At 31.9% G+C, this 19,144-nt stretch overlaps 1 protein-coding gene across 1 annotated transcript in view; it reads right to left on the bottom strand.

Annotated features, from left to right (window-relative positions):
• The window catches only part of LOC140055099 (KH domain-containing RNA-binding protein QKI-like), an 85,100-nt gene that overhangs the window by 19,123 nt on the left and 46,833 nt on the right, over window positions 1-19,144 (bottom strand). Inside the window, exons 3-4 of the mRNA XM_072100310.1 lie at window positions 5,567-5,683; window positions 4,978-5,121 (exon numbers count right to left, since the gene is read on the bottom strand). Coding sequence (XP_071956411.1) covers window positions 4,978-5,121; window positions 5,567-5,683 — 261 coding nt within the window. The remainder of the gene's footprint in view (window positions 1-4,977; window positions 5,122-5,566; window positions 5,684-19,144) is intronic.

Here is a 19,144-nt window from a genome sequence, read left to right as displayed (position 1 = left end):
GTTCTACTTTTAAATGAACTCAATAAAATCACCAAAATATAGTTAACTTAGGTCGTGTTCGTACGGTGGTTAAAATAAGCGCTTAATTTCACCCATGCCTCGGGTTATAAATTGAGCGTTGTTCGTACTTGAAATATTTAACCGCTTAAATGCTTAATCGACGAATCACAAACCGGAAATTACGTTTTAAGGTCAGTTGTCTTTACAACCTACGACCCCATTTTCGCACGCTAGTTTCGTGTTGTATATTTTTTACTCGCGATCTTTCTTTACAATAACAATTACTTGCTACCTTTTACACTGCTTATCCTTGCGACAAACCTTATGCCTCTTAACGCCGATAATCCTGCCGAAATATGCCTTCTCCTGACGACCATTATTTTACTCATTGACGAAGAATTTGAGCCCAATGTTACACAACGGAAACACCACCGACCAGCGGCTCCCCGACCAGCTAGGCCTACTAAGCGGTCTACACCAACAAGGACAGCACCAGCTGACGATCGCTCTCGAAGCGTGTATGGAAGAGCTTCGTAGGAGAAATGACGGGCCTAAGCAGCGAACGTTTGTCAAAATTTGACACATTGCCTCTATCGGAGATTTATTATCCTCGAAGGCCGAGTATAATTGGATTATCGCTGAAATAACCTGCAAATTTGGTGAACATTTTACCTCGAATTTTTTGTAGCCTGAGGCAAAAGTTAATTGGATCACGCGAACGGAAATCGGGAATAAGCTGGTATTTTCAACCCCTACGAACAGGCCCTTATATTAAGGGGACAAGCCTTCAGATCCCAATAAAGTGTCCCATAGGGTGTCCCTAGTCTATGGTTGAACATACAGTATATTGCCCCTTTTAATAAAGGTGTAACTGTTGCAGTAGTATGAATGTACCATATGCAGAAACTGGGTTACACATAATAAATTAATATTCGACATAAACTATAAAATAATTACCTACATATTCAAAATAATTCTACATTTCATGATCTTTTAAAATTCAAATCTGCAGCTAAAAAAAAGTAAGTACGCTTGCAAAAGGTGCCAAAAGCATGCATTTCTATGAATAGTGTTATAAAGTACAGTTTATAAATTCGTCAAGAAATTAATGCAATTACATGCAAATTTCTAAAGCAGTGAAGAATTTTGAAACGTAATGCCTATAACACTCTGTGCTCTATTTTTTTTAACCATTAAACTAAAACTATAGTGGGTTTCTTTAAATTTTGTAAAAATATTTTCTTAGAAACATTTATTACATGTTCTCTAGCCATTACAAAACCTGAACTTGCCAGTAAATTTACAGAAAATGTCCTAAAAGATACTTACTTTTAAACTAATAATTTAAATTGTTGATCGCCAGTAAAATTGAATTTTGACTACTGACGCAATTGGTCAGGAATAACCTTAATCTAAAGGAACCTGGTAAAATATATGCATGTTATTGTTGCTGTGCTGTTGTATTTTAATCTTTTCCTATGCATATCAATTAAGCTAGATATGTTGTGTGTTGTGTAAACTGTAAGCAATTAGTTTCTTTTTATTCTAGGGCACTGGCTAAAAAAACCAGCTGAATGTTCATTCTTGGCTAACTTTTATATTGTACATAACTTTAAAAGTATTCTTTAAAAATCAGCTCATGTTACGAAAACATGATACGATTTTCATTGATACCAATACCGGTGCAGGTACATTGGTACCCTTGATACCAACAATACTGGTGCAAGTACATGGCACTCTTGATTACCAATAGATTTTAAAAAGTTATAAAGTATCATGCAACTCAACTTTGATGCAATACACTTCGGACAGAGTAAAACTCGAATAAGAATTAAATCATAATAATATTTTATGCGTTCTAATTTACAAAATCAGTAATGTTTTTATGTGCACACATTTTTTTAAAGAGCATAGCATTTTGTGCTTAACTTATGAAAATGATAGTGGCTGCTAAATCGATACTGTTAAACTTAGAAGGTCGTCCCTAACTAGATAACAGGATTTCCTTCAATCAACTAAACTAGGTTTGTGTTTATATTTGATTTTTGATGTAAAAACAATATAAAGTAAACAGTCAGTTGATATCAAGATATTGTTCTTAGACTGTTTAGTGTTTGTTTACTAATAAAGGATGCCATAGTAATTAAATAATTTATGCTAAGGGGCACAAGTGAACAATGCTTTGACAGGGTTAATTTATATAGCGAGTCAAGCTGACGATAGAAATATAGACTAACTTGTTGTACACAAAGAATTGTTGCAATTGAATTAATCGCCTCAATCAATATTCAGAGAAATCTCTTTCATTTTTTACAGAAATTCGGCAAATTTAATAGACATATGGAAAGGATGAAAAATACTCTGAACTACGCAAAATGATCATTTGAATAAAAAAAACTAGTAAAACAATAATTATCGACAATAGTTATTATTCACAAAAAGAAAATTTATCGTCCTGGGTTGATCCATGGTCGTACAATCGTTAAATCACATAGTGATGACGCCTAGTTTACAAGCAAGTACAATCATGTTGGAAAATCATTTTGCGCACGTTTAGAAAAGAGTGTGCCTATATGCAGAATGACAGCTTGACATAATGCGTAAAAAAACTACCGTACTGACATTATCTATTACTACAGAAATTTGTTATCACAACTACTGGAATTATACTAGCAAATTGAGAACTCAGTTATTATTGTCAAATTAAATTCATGGAAACTAATTCTACAGTAACTCTACCCTTACTACAAAATAAGGTTTAAGATTTTCAGGTAATAAATATTATTGTAGTTTATTTGTAGACAGTTCCTGTTTAATTTCTTTTTAACCAAAAATACCAACCATAATTTTGACTATTTAAAGTTAAGCAGTGGTATGTGCTGTACATTGTATTCTTCAACAGTAATACTAATCTATTATCTAATTTAAGGCCAGAAATGATGGCAATATAATAAATCAAATATTTTGTTGCCATATTAGGGAAAAAAATATAGAATACTGCTTTATTGGGAAGTTTCCAAAAATTATCTCCATGTATAGTAAATTTACAGTATATGAAGGTTAAACTATGACGAGTTAATAGAAATAAGTCAATTTGACTTGTAACACATCCCACACATATTTAATAACAAGACTTATTTAATTACAGCACTCACAACTATTCACTAAACAAGCCCTCAATAATTAGGACAGCAGTAACATGCGTGACACATGCACACACTAATATACACATAATAACATAAGCCTGCTTCAGCATATCTGCATGTGCCGCGTGCCTAGTGCACGTACATGCATAATGCAGCCAACTAAGTGTCGCACATATCCCTTGAGAAAACTTGACAAAGTTTGACCCAGGCTGTTATTATAGACCCACTCATGTGCGAAGAAAACCATTCAAGTGTGAAATATAGATTTTTGGGAATAAGCTGCCTGCATAGATGGTAAGATTATGCAAGACATAAATATTAAGACTAGAAGAACAGTTTGTCCTTCCAGAATTAATGTCAATTAACTATGCAAACGGTTAATAAAATAACTACCAAGTGCTATCATTATTCATCACTATACTTTAAATTATTTAGCCCTTTTTATATAAGTTTACATTAGGACTTAAATATTTGTTCAAGTTCATTTGGTTGTTTAATAGGTTACATTATTTATTAGGCTGGCTAAGCAATAATTTGCTATCACAAAAATCAATAATATTTGTTCAGAACTAAATACAAATATTAGTCTTAAAGCTTGTCTGATAAAATTATGATGATAAAATAATGGTCTCCCAAACACTGGTAACTATTTGTATTGCCAAAAGTCAAAAAAATATTTTTATATAATCAATGTAATGTTTTCTTACATTTGTTTTTCTCTAAATTTCAAATTTTCTCCAAATTAAAACAATTTTATATTTAGTTAATACACAATCAATTATGTCAAAGTTCAAAAGGTTACAGTTATACTTGACATATGCCTGGTTAATACTGTTAAAATAAACAACTTTAAAATGATTGCATTTTTTTTCCACAAAACAATTCATTTAAATTTAATTTAATTCAATAATAAATAGCAATTTTTTGATAGATACGCAAAATAAAATTATTAAATAATGAAATTTGATATCTGAATTTCAATAAATTCACACTTTTTTTTCTCATTTAGCATGAGATATAGCACACTTTAGCAAGTACAATCAACACTAAGTGTAATGTTTAGCTAAACATAAAGTCATAAAAACTGTGTTTGTTAATCGACAATGAAAAACGTGAAATATAATTAATGCTCCAATACATGAATTACAATCACCTCCTGGTTGCCCAGTCTGGTGTGAAAACATTGAAAATTTACTTTCCAATATGAAATATTTATGTCAGATGATCCATTTATCAAACGTCTTGTTCTAAAAAACGAGTCGTTTGGGAATACGTGTAAATCTTATCATTGATTTTATCACGCAGTCCGCGCCAACGAATGCAACATTTCAAGGATAACATTTTGGCAAGAAATTTCGAATGTGAAAAATACTCAGGTGTTATGAATACATTAAAATTCTCGCAAAATAGTTCTCGCGCCATAATTGTTACATTACGCATTTCTAGTTTGTTTTAAAATCAGCTATAATATAAATATAAAGTGTTAAGTTTTGATACTTTGATAAATATAATTTATTTAACTTTGTGTATAGATATGAATTATGTAATTCTTATGTTCTGTATAAGAATAGTAAATACTTCAATTACAGTTACAATACCGGCATTAGTAGTCTGCTAGTTCTGTTTACAAAAATAAACCGACATAGGCCTTTTCCTTTCCAAGAGGAGAGCATGTAACTCAAAAAGATCAAGCCATTTCTTAATAGGATAGATTCCAACAACTTTTTGATAATACCTACCCTATAGACAGGTACTGTAAATCAACTTACACCATAAAGTTCTCTTTCAAAAAAAGATAAATCATAATCTCTCTTTTTCACACAAAACTTACCGTTGGAACCAAAAGTTTCTTAATTTCTTCAACTGCTCGTTTAAGTCGTACTTGGGCTCTGTCTTGGCTGTCTTCAACTGTGATTAATACATGTAATTCTTCACTTAAGTGTTCCCAATTTGGTTTTCCTCTATTTTGATCTTCCTGTGAATTACATTACAATACATATCATTTTAGATGTGTAGCATAAAGGCCAATTTACACAGACAAGCGGTAACGGTAAGTGGAAAACCGCGTAGCTTGTCCCATGTACGATATCTGCTATCCTGAGCAGAAACCACCCGTCTGCTCCACGTTGTGTGTATGGTAATAAGGAATAAGATGGATTCATTTTTTTTTTATTATCGTTACCGCTCGTTTGTGTAAATTGGCCTTAACATTGCCATCTAATCACCCCACACAGAGTATTTTAGAATAAAATTTACCAAATTAACCAAAGTTCGTTGACAATATGCACTTTAATTCCACACTTTCATTACATTTAATCAAACTATTAATATTTCTTTGTTAGTAATCAAAAGGTTAACAACCGATTGTGTGTTGGCAATGATGATAAGGACGCCGACGCCTAATTACAAACTGTACTTACCTTCTTTTTATCTCGCATAGAACCTTTACCTCTGACCATTATTTTACACCCTGTTTCTCTTTCTAGTTGCTTTGCTGTTAAACCCCTAGGACCAAGTATCCTTCCTACAAAGTTGTACTAAAAAATAAGAAAAAATTTCAATTGAAGGATGACAGCTTTATAAATTTAGTAAGTTTAATACTGTATGTAAAGAAATTTTTTTTTTTGTGCGCTTACTAGCAGAAACCAAATCGGTACATACAGAATCGCTCTTCTTAATAAAATTCTAAATTGTATCATTTTAAGTGATAAAAGTTTAATTAAATACTATTTACCATCTTAAGCTCTGTCAAACTAATTTGACAAAATAAGTGTGATGTGCCCAAATATGGAAGTGATATGATGTCATCTTGTCCATGTATGGAAACATCACCATTTTTTGTCACATAAAATTTGATAGTGTAGACAGAGCTTTAGATAAGTCAAACATTTCATTTGTGGTATAAATAATGGAAGGAATTAATATGTGAACACTAAAAAAAGATATATAATCCAGTAGACGGTTAACATTTTTTTTCTTCTCAATATCATATCATTGAAATACTTATTGACTCCAAAATTAAACTTTGTAATTTTTCAAAAACGAGTGAAGTCATTATTAAATTGCAAATTGCACCAAAGAAAAACATCTTTAATCAAAAAGTCAATGATAAAAATTGAAAATTTCAGAAGAAATCAAGAATTTCTTTACTTCATCAGCTATTGAATAAGATTGTTTCCTTTCATATTGGAGTAAAGCTCGAAATGATTACTTTGCCTTGTGGGATTAAACTGTCTAATGTTTAGTTGCTCCAATCTTATCGACTACCTCACAATATTAATATTGCCAGAATCACTGACGCTTCATGCATCCACGATAAGATACCGCAATATTTTTTAGACATGAAAATGTTTAGAAAAAAATAATATCTGCCAAATAAATACTACTGTATACAAATAAAAAATATTGCAATATTCATCATGTTATGGTTGGATGTTTATAACCTGTTAAAAGCTCAATTTAAATGCACTGGAGATAATGGATTCTACCATTAATGGGGGTGTTCAATAAAGTTTTCAGTTGTATGTAGCACTGTAAAACATGGCAAATGTTGGTTTATCCAAGCAAGCTAATTGCACGAAATAGAAGATAAATTACACTGTAGTGTAGAATGAGTTATATGAAACCTATTTTTTTTATGACATTGAATGCGAGGAAAAGGCTTTCACACTGGAGTACAATAGATTTAGTTATTCAATAATTTAAATTCACATTTTTGATAAAAAAAAAACTGTAATGTTACATAGAGTACAGTTTTTATAGTCATTATATTTCACTATTTCAGCAGTACTGTATTTCGCCTAAAGCAGTTAATAGAATGTGTATATTAGTATTAAACATTTATAACAGAGCCACGTTTTTTTTATTATAAACATAATAGTGTACATTAAACTGTAATTATGTTTCCATAAGCGGTATGACAAAAGAGTATACAAATTTAACGACATTCAGTTATTCCATAAAAAACTAAATCTTTATTATGAAATTGCAAGTACCGTATTTTCCGGAGTATAGGTCGAGACTTTGTGGGAAAATTTTAATTGCAAAATCGGGGGGTCGACTTATACTCCGACCATGCGATTTTTGAAAAAAATCAAGCCGAAAAAATTCGTTCAAAAGCCGTCAGCTGTCAAGGCCTAGCAAGGTCAGTGGCCTATCATCAATCACTCACAGGAGTTTTCAATTTAATAATACCTACATTGTACAAAATAATACAACTCCAACAAGTACTTGGTATAAGTACTATTAATATATAACAAAGATTAATTTTGATGTCTATATTACGCTTTTATTAAAATAATTAAGAATAAATAGTTTTCGTTTGTGTTTCATATGCTTTGATTCACTCGCGAAAACATCGTAACACACACCACAAACGAACTACACGATGTTGGAATGTCCATGCAGCATGTTTGTTATTGCGCGATATTTTCATCTATACACATGCGCAGTTTGTTTGTTTGTTCGTAATTACAATTACTGCGCATGTCTATTCATAAAATAAATTCTCCTCAGTCCGGCGCGTGTACATTTACAGATAACGCGATTTACAACTACTCGCCTGTACAATTTAATAAGCCTCCTAACGAAAAACTCGTTTTAATTTATTTGAGTGACGCGATAAAACATCGCTGATGGCAAGTACTGTAACGCTACATCGCTGTCATTTATTATAGGCTGGCGAAGACGGCGGCGAAGCCGTTGTGATTACGTCCGTCCGATATTGATTAGGCCTACACTTTAATAATTGTATAAACAAACAACCACATTTCATACGTTTCTAGCCTTCTTTGAACTTTAAAGTTGTGTTATTAGCCGATTTTGGGGGGTCGACTTATATTCAGGTCATACCAAAATCAACGATATTCTAGGTCAAAGTTGGGGGTCGACTTATACTTGGGGTCGACCTATACTCCGGAAAATACGGTAAGGAAATTATGTTTCTGTGTCAAGACAAGTCTATTAACGGACAGTGTACTTTTACAGTATCTCACAAGAATTCTACACAGGCAGAAGCTGACCATGAAGTCAGCAAATATCTCATTCTAATTTTAAGTGTGAACTTAATCATTGCTAATTTTATTTCAAATATAAAAAACATGGTGATATAGAGATTTCAAATATAAAAAACATGGTGATATAGAGGCATCAAAGATAACAGCTGATTCTGTAAATCATTATCAATGAAACTAGATTATTAGAATAGATTGATAGAAAATAGAGTAAAGCTCTTTCTACTGTACAATATCAAACTACTGTAGTTTGACAAAATAGTGTGATGTGCCCAAATACGGTAATGATATGCTCAAATATGGTAGCGATATGACATCATCATCATGTCCATATATGGGCACATCACAATTTATTGTCAAATAAATTTGATAGTGTAGACAGAGCTTCAGTTAATGTACTCGAGAATTTACTGAAAGTTTAAAGTCAGAAGGGATAGAATCTGGAAAAGAAATGAAAAAGATAAAATGATAAGATTCCTAGTATTAGAAGATGATTCTCTTTGTCGCCACATTTTTTTTTCCTGAATTAGATATCCCTATTAAAAAGATGGGTAAGGTTGTAGTGAACTCTTTCAATAACATCTATCAATACTGATTCTTTCACAAGATTAAACTCTCCTGAATAGATACCAAGCTGCTCCCCACGCAAATGACCCCAAATTTTGATAATGGTCAAGGATTCCTACCATCATAAAATGTACACTTCTTTTGTTTGGACTGGAGTCCTGTTGGTTTTGGAATGCAGTTAAAAGTCAAAATACACTTCCACTTCATTTCATATAAATCGGAGATTAAAATTACTTTTAGAAATTGCCAATTCTACCATTAAAATCAACTCCTTCAAAAAATAGCTTTTTATACTTAAAAATAACTTCAATCAAAGATAGACAGTGAACCGAAAATAAGAAAAAAGGCAAAATCACTGATGCATAAAAACTGTTGTAAGTTAATGAAAATCTATTCAAATTCGAAATAACAGCAAGCATACTTTTTATTATAAAACAAGTCAAAAGAGTAACAATAATATGGGGTTGTTATTCAACCAAACAATTGTTTAACATAAGAATTGTATGACTTTGCATTGTATACAAAATCTTCTAAAACTCAAACCGCTAAGAATGATGCACTTACTGGGTTTAAAAATCAGAGATGTAATCAACATTGACAAAATCCAGATTAAATCTGAAAAGTAACTATATGTGTGATAAAATAAGCTGTAAAACCAAATCAATAGGTAATGTATTGTGTACATTAGTAATAGTATGGGACATAGTGCTATTGTATGATCTGGTATGTCTTCAATTTAAGTTTGCTTTATAAATCTTGGTTGCATTTTGTTGTTCATGGATTCATATAGGAAGATTTAATTACGTACAAATTCAGAAGGGGTTGTTTTTAAATGTTTGCACATTGTTGATCTTATTAAAAGTTGTCATCAATGTTTACTTTTTGGGACCTCTCTTCTGCGATTGTCTCAATAATTCCGATATGACAATGCCGAGCTCTCTCAGTCTCAGTCTCGAACTAACCTTGCATGAGGCGTTACCAGCAGTGAAATTCAATCCAATCTATATTTAATAAGCAGCTAGCGATTTGAAATTTAAAGAAACCCTGGGAAAATATCTTAAAGATGACACAACCTATGAAAAACATACATGTTATTTAATTCCTTCAATTACTAATGTTATTGTCTACGCATCCAGAGACTCGGGAGATTAACTTAATCTTGGCTTAGGATTAGCTTATTAACTTTTATTGTCTAGAACACGATTGGGCGACTTCACTTCAGTAGATATTAATTGTTTATCACCACAGTAGTGAATAAAGTATATTAATGTTTTAAAACTTTGATTTCCACTTCACAAACTGTAAACATTATTTAATAATTACTATCTTTCTTTAACTATCTCAGTTGAACTGCACTATACTATTCTCAATTATCATTTTCAGAATATTACTAATACTACTTATTTTTTGTAATTTGTTATATAGCTCAGTAGGTATCCCAATGTAAAAATTCAAATTAATGATGGTACTTTTTCTTTCAGTTAATCAGAAGGAACTTACTGAACATAAACTTTTGCAATTTAAATGATTGAAATCGGATTATCCATTCAAAAGTTATGGTCCGTTAAAGTGCCCAAAAAACAGTGATTTTTGCTTGAAAAATGGCACTTTTTCTAATTATATTTGAACCCATTTTTGAAGGGTTATAACTTTTATACTAATAATTTTAAAGTTCTTATTTTTTCCAAACCCATAGATACAACAGAGTTGTACAAGAAAAAATTTTTTTTGGGTGTCCTCGACATTTTTTTTTTTAGATATCGCCCTACAAAATTCGTCCGAGGGCTTTTTACGCGTGATTTTCCCAATGTCTCAAAAATGCCCAAAAAATTCCTGTCTTTAAATGATTCATAACTTTTGAAACAATGTGTGAATTAACTTCTTTTTTTTTGCATTGCATAGAATGTAATATGTATTTTAGTAAGGTTATTTATATTGACAGGTGGGTAATTCTGAAATACAACATAAAATATTGTTAAAAAATGTTAAAATGTGAAAAAAAAAAATATTGCGTTAAAAAACTGTGTGGGTATTGTTTCTTTTCATTAAATATTATTTTTCGTAAGTATACATTTTTTTAATAATTCTAGTATTTAAAGTTATATTTATAATCATATTATTTTAATTGATTTTCGAACCGCCAAAAATAAGAATTAAGCCCGTGCTTATTATGTGTTCGATTCCATTTGGAGTGCCGGGCCGAACGTAGACTCGGCCGCGCCTACTACAAGTTAAGTTATATAGGCCCCTGCCCTAGTAAGGTCTAAATAAAAGCCTGCCGCTAAATTCTGCCTAAGAAATATCGGGAAGAAATTTTTTATTTAACAAAGTAATTACCTCAATGGTATAATTGTAACATTTTTAATTTTATTTCCCTTTCGATTATTCTAACCGAAAGTTGCACTTTGAATTGAAATATGACTCAAAATATGCTAAAGTGTTATAAAACTGTAACACAGAGGTCAATTTTTCATCTTTAACCTTTTTTTTTTTTTATAACCTGAAATTGTTGAGTAAAAACATATCTTTCAGGCAATACTAAAAAAAAGATAAGTCACTGAACATGAACTTCAAAAAATGTATTTTAATTTCATTGGTGTAGCAATTGCGTGTGTTAGTTTTGACGGACAAAATTTTGTTGTTTTTCTTGAACAAATAATAAAATTATCATAACTATGTCTTATAATTTATTTAATTATGTTTAATATACTACATTTCAAAGTATAAATGCGGAAAAAAAAATTCTCAATAATCACATAAAAGTGTTTTTGTCTTTAAAAAATTAGCATGCAATTGGTGAAAATTTATTATGCCGTTTTAATTGTAATTTAATCAATGTAAATCCTTTGGTTATTAACTATTCTTGATAGAATGGCAGAAAGTCATAATGGCAAAATGTTTTATGAGGAAAAATAATATCAAATGGCATATCTTTGAAAATAATGACATTATTTGAGGTGTACTTGCGTGTGTTAGTTTGACAGACACTACGCTTGCGTGTGTTAGTTTGACAGACGAAGCTGTGGGTGTGGGTGTGTGTGTTGTCTGGAAAACACTATTGGGCATGTAGTTTGAGAAAAAAAATGATAAGAGTACACTTTAGGTGTGAAGGTTGGCTATTTATTAAAAATTACCAATATTTTAAGGCAAAACAAAATTTTGGAAAGTATTTAATAAAATCCAAATACCGTTATGTAATCTCCGACATACAGTAATTTTCACTTGGCAAATTCAACTACCGGTATACAATACTTTCAGGTATAAAAACACAACTAAACATGTCATCAAAATGGTTTGAAATATTTAAATTAAAATCAATCTGAAACAATTATCTTAATTGCCTAATTATTATACAGTCAACATGAAAACGTGCATGATGCATAAATAGAATAATTATTGTGTTAATTGATTTTCTTGAAAACGTTTCCACTCTTCTGAATCTTTTTTTAATCTTTCTCTATACAATTTTGAATTAGTTTTCGGGGTTATCTTTATTATCTCTTCCATTTTTACTTTTATTTTTAAAACCATTCTGAAAATACAGCAAGTACAGAAAAAAATATTAATTTTGTATTTATTTTATTAATATTTTTATTTATTATTTTTTTTTATTTTTTTTTATTTAATCGGTATAAAAATACTCAAAATACAACTCATAGTTGAAATGAAGAGCTTACATATGAAAATGATAATTCACATAAACAAAGTTAAACGAAGAAAAAACACATTAAAGCCTATGAAACAGAAATAATTAATGTATAATTCGTTAAACTTAAAATTACTATAAAAAATGCACAAATTCTTAAATATATACAATTTTAAAAAATAGAGACTAATATTAATAATCACATTATTTTTATACACCAATAAAATATATGTAAAATTCATTAAACTAAAAGTACAATAAAAATTGCACAAAATTCAAATTCAAAGGATGATATTAATAATTACAAATTCTTATATTATATTTACAAATTTAAAAAATTGAATCTTATAAATCACATTTTTATAGTCCCATAAGTAGTTACAAAACAATACTCTTCGAAATGTCTTTAAAGGTTAATTGTCCAAATCTATTCATTATTTAAGAGTCCAATAACAGTTGGAATTGTTGATGCAGCAAGTCTTTTAGTCCGACATCGTGGCACATCAAACTTATTAACTTTACGCAAACACCTTGTCGGCTTTTCTTTTTCAGGGATCCATTCCTTAAAGCGATCCGACTTTAGCAGCCCCTTTCCAAAGTTATAAAGAAGAACCTGACGTCTATGCAGCAATGTCTTTAACTTGAGGGTTTCAAGTGATTTTGCGTAACTAACATAGTTTTGATATCCAATAATAAGTTTTACAACACGCTTTTGGATGAATTCAAGTTGATCACTCTGTTTATTGGTGATCGAGCTATGCCAAAGAGGACTGGCATACTCAAGTAAAGGACGAATGTATGTTATAAAAGTAAAAACCAGATCATCCTTTGGGGCTCCAAAACGCTTCAGAATGTATAGCATATATAGACGACGTGATGCCCTGGAAACGACTTCTTTAATCTGCTTGTCCCACTTGAGGTCACTTTGCAGATGCACTCCAAGAAGTTTCACACTCTGGGATTCTTCGAGTATAACACCATCCATTTGTAACGGCTCAAATTGGGGAACATTACGCAAAAAATGAACACGCATCACTTGAAACTTTACAGGATTTGGTGTTGCATCATTCTCCACACACCAACTGGAAAGAGCATCAAGGTTGCTTTGAATCGAACTATCTTCAGGTCTCTGTACTGAAATCACCTCGCCAATCGTCAGGTCATCAACAAACTTCCATCTATCAGGTACATTGTTGAGCAAATCATTAACCATGATAGTAAATAGGATTGGGCCTAATTTAGTACCCTGAGGCACTCCGCACGAAATTGGTTCTGGCGCTGAGACTGAACCGCCCAACCGCACACACTGATTTCTTTGCGAGAGGAAGCTACACACCGTTGGAATGATAGAGGGCATGATATTAAGACCAATTAATTTGTCAATCAGAATTGAATGGTTGACCCGGTCAAAGGCTTTACTAAAGTCTATGGCACAAATAGTACCATACATTCCTGAGCTATCTAATCCTGACAGAAGCCTATTACAGAGTTGAACAAGGTAATGAGTCGGTGATGAACCCTTCGCATTTCCAAACTGTTGGGAATCCATAAGAGGTCTGAAATCAGTAGCTATCCAATCAGAAAGGAAGCTCTCAAAAATTCTACCAAAAACAGGCGTGATGGATATAGGCCTATGTTCATTAGGTGTAGAAGCCTTTGGCTTTTTGGGTACAGGAGTAATGATGGCATTCTTCCAGATAGATGGGAAATTATTATCCTGGAGGCAACAATTCAATATTTTAGCGAGAGGTTGGGCAAGTTCTAAGGCAAATTCCTTAATTAATCGGAGAGGTATATCACGAGGATGCCTTGATTTATTCACATTAATGCACTTTAAAAGTTTAAAAACTTGCCCAGGAAAAATAACAGGGGGCTTAACAGAAGGAAGAAAGGCAGGTAAATTTCGCAAATCTAATGCAGGTAAAAAAGAACAAATCCTAGCAAAATGTTTGTTGACAACATCTACAACAACATCAGGGTCACAACCAGGTTCAAGAAGTGCAGATTGCGGTTTTGATTTTCCAGCAATCCTCTGCACTTTCTTGTGCCACTTCTGGGGCTCAATTTTCCTAAGAGAAGATATAGATTCTTTATAGAAGTTTGATTTTGCCAATCTTACTTCAGAACGAACAAGCCTTCTAAAATGACGGTATCTTGTTTGGTTACCCTTTCGATAAGCACGATGTCTTTTCTCAATCATTTTTTTAATACTTTGATTAAACCAAGGTTTATCATTGTCTCTGACACGAATAACTACTGAAGGAAAAGACTTTTCGTAGGTTTCCTTAAGCACACTTTCAAATTTGGCAGCTAAATATTCAGAACTGTCGTCCTCATGAACCATATCATCCCAGTCAATCCCAGTAATAACTTGGCCAAATGCACGCATGGACGAGTCTTTCAAGGGACGGCGAACTAGCAACCTTCTCTTTACCGGTTTCCTTTGAATAAAATTAGGTTTTAAAAGAATGGAGGCATGGTCACTGCGACCCAGAGGAGAGAGTTTTAAAGGAGATTGGTAAAGATCAGAGATGTTTGTTAACATTTTATCAAGACATGCATCATCGCGAGTGGGAAAATCTACTACTTGTTCTAATGATGTTTGATAAAGTAGGGGGTCAATATCGTAGTCATTAAAGTCACCCATAATAATGAAAGCAGCATTATCCCTTACACTACGAAAATAGTCAATTCTTGAGCACAAGAACTCTGTAAGCTGTTGATTCCGATTACAGTTAGGTGGGTAATAGACGACAATAGTGACGATTGAGAAAGAGAGGTTAATTTTTACATCAACGCATAGGCATTCAAGATCAATAGGACATGCATCATCAACTTCGTAATCATATACTTCATTAATATATAGAACAACACCACCGCCAACGCGATTACTTCTATCATTCCGAATGCATGAGAAACCCTGAACTGCCGAACACTCAGAAGAAAAATCAGAATGAAACCACGATTCTGTTATACCAGCAATATCAATGTTACTGTTTGCTAAAACTAACTCAAATTCATTCATCTTATTACATAACGAGCGCGCATTACACAGAAAAACACTAGGGTAAATGTTAGACCTACTAAGTTTAGCTTTACACAAAATTGGAACAAGAATGCTAGGCCCTCTCTCACCATTAATATTAGAATTATCTACTCTTCCTCCGATCTGAACAAGTATTTGCTTCCGCATATTCCGACCAGCACGGCGCCCTCTTTTACGCTTGAAAGCGGATACATTAGTTCTTGAGAAATTATAATTCAAACCCATAATTATCGGAAAAAAAAACCAATTCAGAATAAAACAAAGGATCAAAAACTAAGAGGAATAAGTCAAGAGAAGAAAACCACGAACAGAATATAAAACTTTGATAGAAGAGGCCTTCAACAAAAATTCAAGACAAGCATTGTACAAGTCTGAAGCTGGTTATCCCCTGTGTGAATAGAGACAATTACTACTAACAAATTAGGTACCTGGCCTAGCAAAAACACTTAAAAAAACACAACAAAAAAACCGGAATTACACAAAACAACAAACTGACCTGACTCAATACACAAGACTTAAGAAATATAAGACAACATTTAAACAATTATATAAGCAAAAACCGAAATTGAGACAATTTAACAATCAGTGAGCGGCAGACAGCTAGACCAGCGCCACATACATATATCATCAAAAATTATTATTATATTAGTAAATCTATATGTTTTATTTATTTAATATTTCTTTAAATATTTTTATTTATGTTAATTGTTAGTACATTTGATTTATTCTTTTATATTTTAATTTGTTTTATTTCTATTTGTTTTAATTTAGTATACTTAATTATTATTAAGTTAATACTAATTAAATAGCCTGTTAGTTACTTAACTATATTTTTATTATAGGTATTAATATTTATAGTATCTATTTATTTATAATTATATTGGACTAAATGTTATACTTCAAAATTATTTTACCATGCTAATCATCAACACACAAAATGAAACTAAATTGTTTAATTCCATTAAATATTTTTTTTTATGAAGTATAATTTAAGCTATTAAAATACGCTATTTGTAATTGAAATGAAATACACGATCTGCCAAATCCTTATATACACGGCCGCCGTCCGTCAAATATAACGCACGTGTTCGCCATCGCTCCTCCTCCTGAGACGGAATACCAGCGATTGCTACTTGTTTGAAGTATAGTTATAAAACCTAGGAATACATGTATTAAAACTTGAAAAGAACATTCCATGATATTAAAATTAACTAAAATCTAACCAATAAATATGTCAAGGCCTAACGCACGGAAGAAATATCTGTCAAATATAACGCACGATTTAGAAAGGTCAGTCAAAACACTGAGGAAATTAGCCTAGGCGTGTGCCTATCGCTGTCGCTCGAGACAGTTCGCCCTAATAGCCGTACCGAGGTAATTATTAGGCCTAAAATACCACTAGAATTAAATATATAAAGCCTAAACTATGTATTTATGTTCTAAATGTATTTATTTATGATTTCTAATAATCTTAAGTACTTACGTGCGTTATATCTTGCGTGCGTTATATTTTTGACAGAAACTAGTTTTCGTTGTTTAGCAACGCAAGTTTACATTCTGTGAAGAATTTTTGCAGCGGGAAGCCATCGCGGGAGCTATATTTGTAGGCTGCCATGTAGTATCGTCTGTTTGCTCATTCTCGGCCGTAATTACAGGAAAACATTGCGTGCGTTAGTTTTTGACAGACAATGGTGACATTTTTTTAAAATCAGGATTTATATACAATTAAATTACATTACATTTAAAATCCGATGCATTATATAGAGTAAACATATCCTTGAATTGTTTAACATTTTGGTTTTCGTATTGCCGTTGTTCTAGGCCTAACCCAGCCTAGGCCTAGTCAAACTTGATTGTTGACGGACACAGTAACGCACGTCAGCACAAGCAAAGATATTAATTTATTATACAAAAATAAAATATTGTGGTGTCAATATATTGATTTTATTTATTGTTTATATATGTACTTCCAATATCCCAATCAATATTTTTTATTATACTTCACAATTATCAAATATAAATTGGATTATGAAGTGACACTCAAAATGTTACAAATTCATGGTGTGAGAATAGGCCATTATCACAACATATTTGAAATTTAAAAAAAAAATAGTGGGTGAAGTGAAATGAAACTGTGTAAGTTATACCGTTGCATGTTAAACTATCTATTAATTCCCTACACATATTAGTGTATAGTATATAATATTTTTTATAAATACAAATTAAAATGGCATTTTATGTAACACCTTAGCATATTTTGACTCATATACGAAATAAAATTTAGGCCTAGAAACAGCGTAGACATACAACGGCAACACAGGCCAAAGCGCGTTTCGGCCGCCTACATAGAATGGCTTACGGCCGCTGCATAGCAAAATCAAAGCTTCTTAAATTTCTTCGGTACATTTCTTCCTAACGTACTTGCTTTATATAGTAGATTTATAAATATGCCACTTATTAAATAATTTAATAAATCGGTAAAATTGACGTTTCGAAGCAAATATTCCATGAGAGGCGACATTTTTCGACATGCCTCGTGTGCGGCGAAGACTAGTTCAGAAAATGGAACAGTCCACTGCAGGGGTTATCCAATCATTAATTAACGCGCTAATACATGCATAGCATGCACATTGTCTGGGCGACGGTAATTTAGTAATAAGCGGAGAACTGAATCCCCCCCGTAAGGAAAATGGTAAACACTGATATTTATGGTAGGGATTATTTTTTTCAGTGGTTGGTCTTGTTGGCCTCTTCGCACGAGGTCCACGCAAAGTCAAATAAAACGATGTGGTTTATCAAACAGAAATATAAATTAGCTTCAATTCAATACTAAATTAGCCAGATTTTGATAATGAAAAAGACTAAAAAATTCAATTTTTATCGTTAAAATTGACATTTGAGGCGGATGTACATAATAATAATAACCGATTTACATATCAAAATAAAGAGTATTTAAAGCCTGATAACATGCAACAAAAATTACTCCACCACCTATTATGGACCTCGTGCGATCGTGTTTTGAAAATGGGTAGGTGTTTTCCAAAGTTATTTTTAGCGCGCGGATTTCGGCTCGCCGGCTTTTGTACCTCATTTTTAACTCGCGTTTTCTATTAAAATATTTAATAAACATAGATTAAAAATATATGAAAATAATCCCTTAAACAAGATCTTTCCAGACATATAATTTTTATTCACATGTGTATATCAGAAATAGTATATTTTTAACTTCAAAGACACGTCACTTTTTGAAATTTCACGAACGTGTTAAAATCGCGGTAACGAAAATCCGCTTCATTGGGATACCTAAGCTCAGTGACCGAGTACGATAGTGATCATATTTTTTATATTTGTATGTTTGTTGTATTGATTTTGTTTACGCTTGTTGCCTATATTTATTTTAAATATCATTTATAGGACTTTTATACAGCATGTTTTTACATGGCTAGCAACGAGGAAGTATTTTTATAGTTTGGTTTGGGTTCTGGCATCAACTTTTACATTCCACCTTTTTTCGCACTATATAAATCTAATACTACAGTAATACATGTATACCAATAAAGATTCTTGAATAAGGTTTAGTAATTCATATTAAACAGCTATCAATGTGTTGTTTGTTCCCTATCCTACTTTTAGCTCCAAGCCCAGCTTGAGATTCATATCTTAACGTCATTATTGTGAAATATTACAGTACGAAAAAATACTAAGAACGAATAGAATTACACCACAC

The sequence above is a fragment of the Antedon mediterranea genome, chromosome 7 (assembly GCF_964355755.1).
Source record: "Antedon mediterranea chromosome 7, ecAntMedi1.1, whole genome shotgun sequence".
NCBI classification, from domain to species: domain Eukaryota; kingdom Metazoa; phylum Echinodermata; class Crinoidea; order Comatulida; family Antedonidae; genus Antedon; species Antedon mediterranea.
This window is presented reverse-complemented; position numbering and strand designations above follow the sequence as displayed.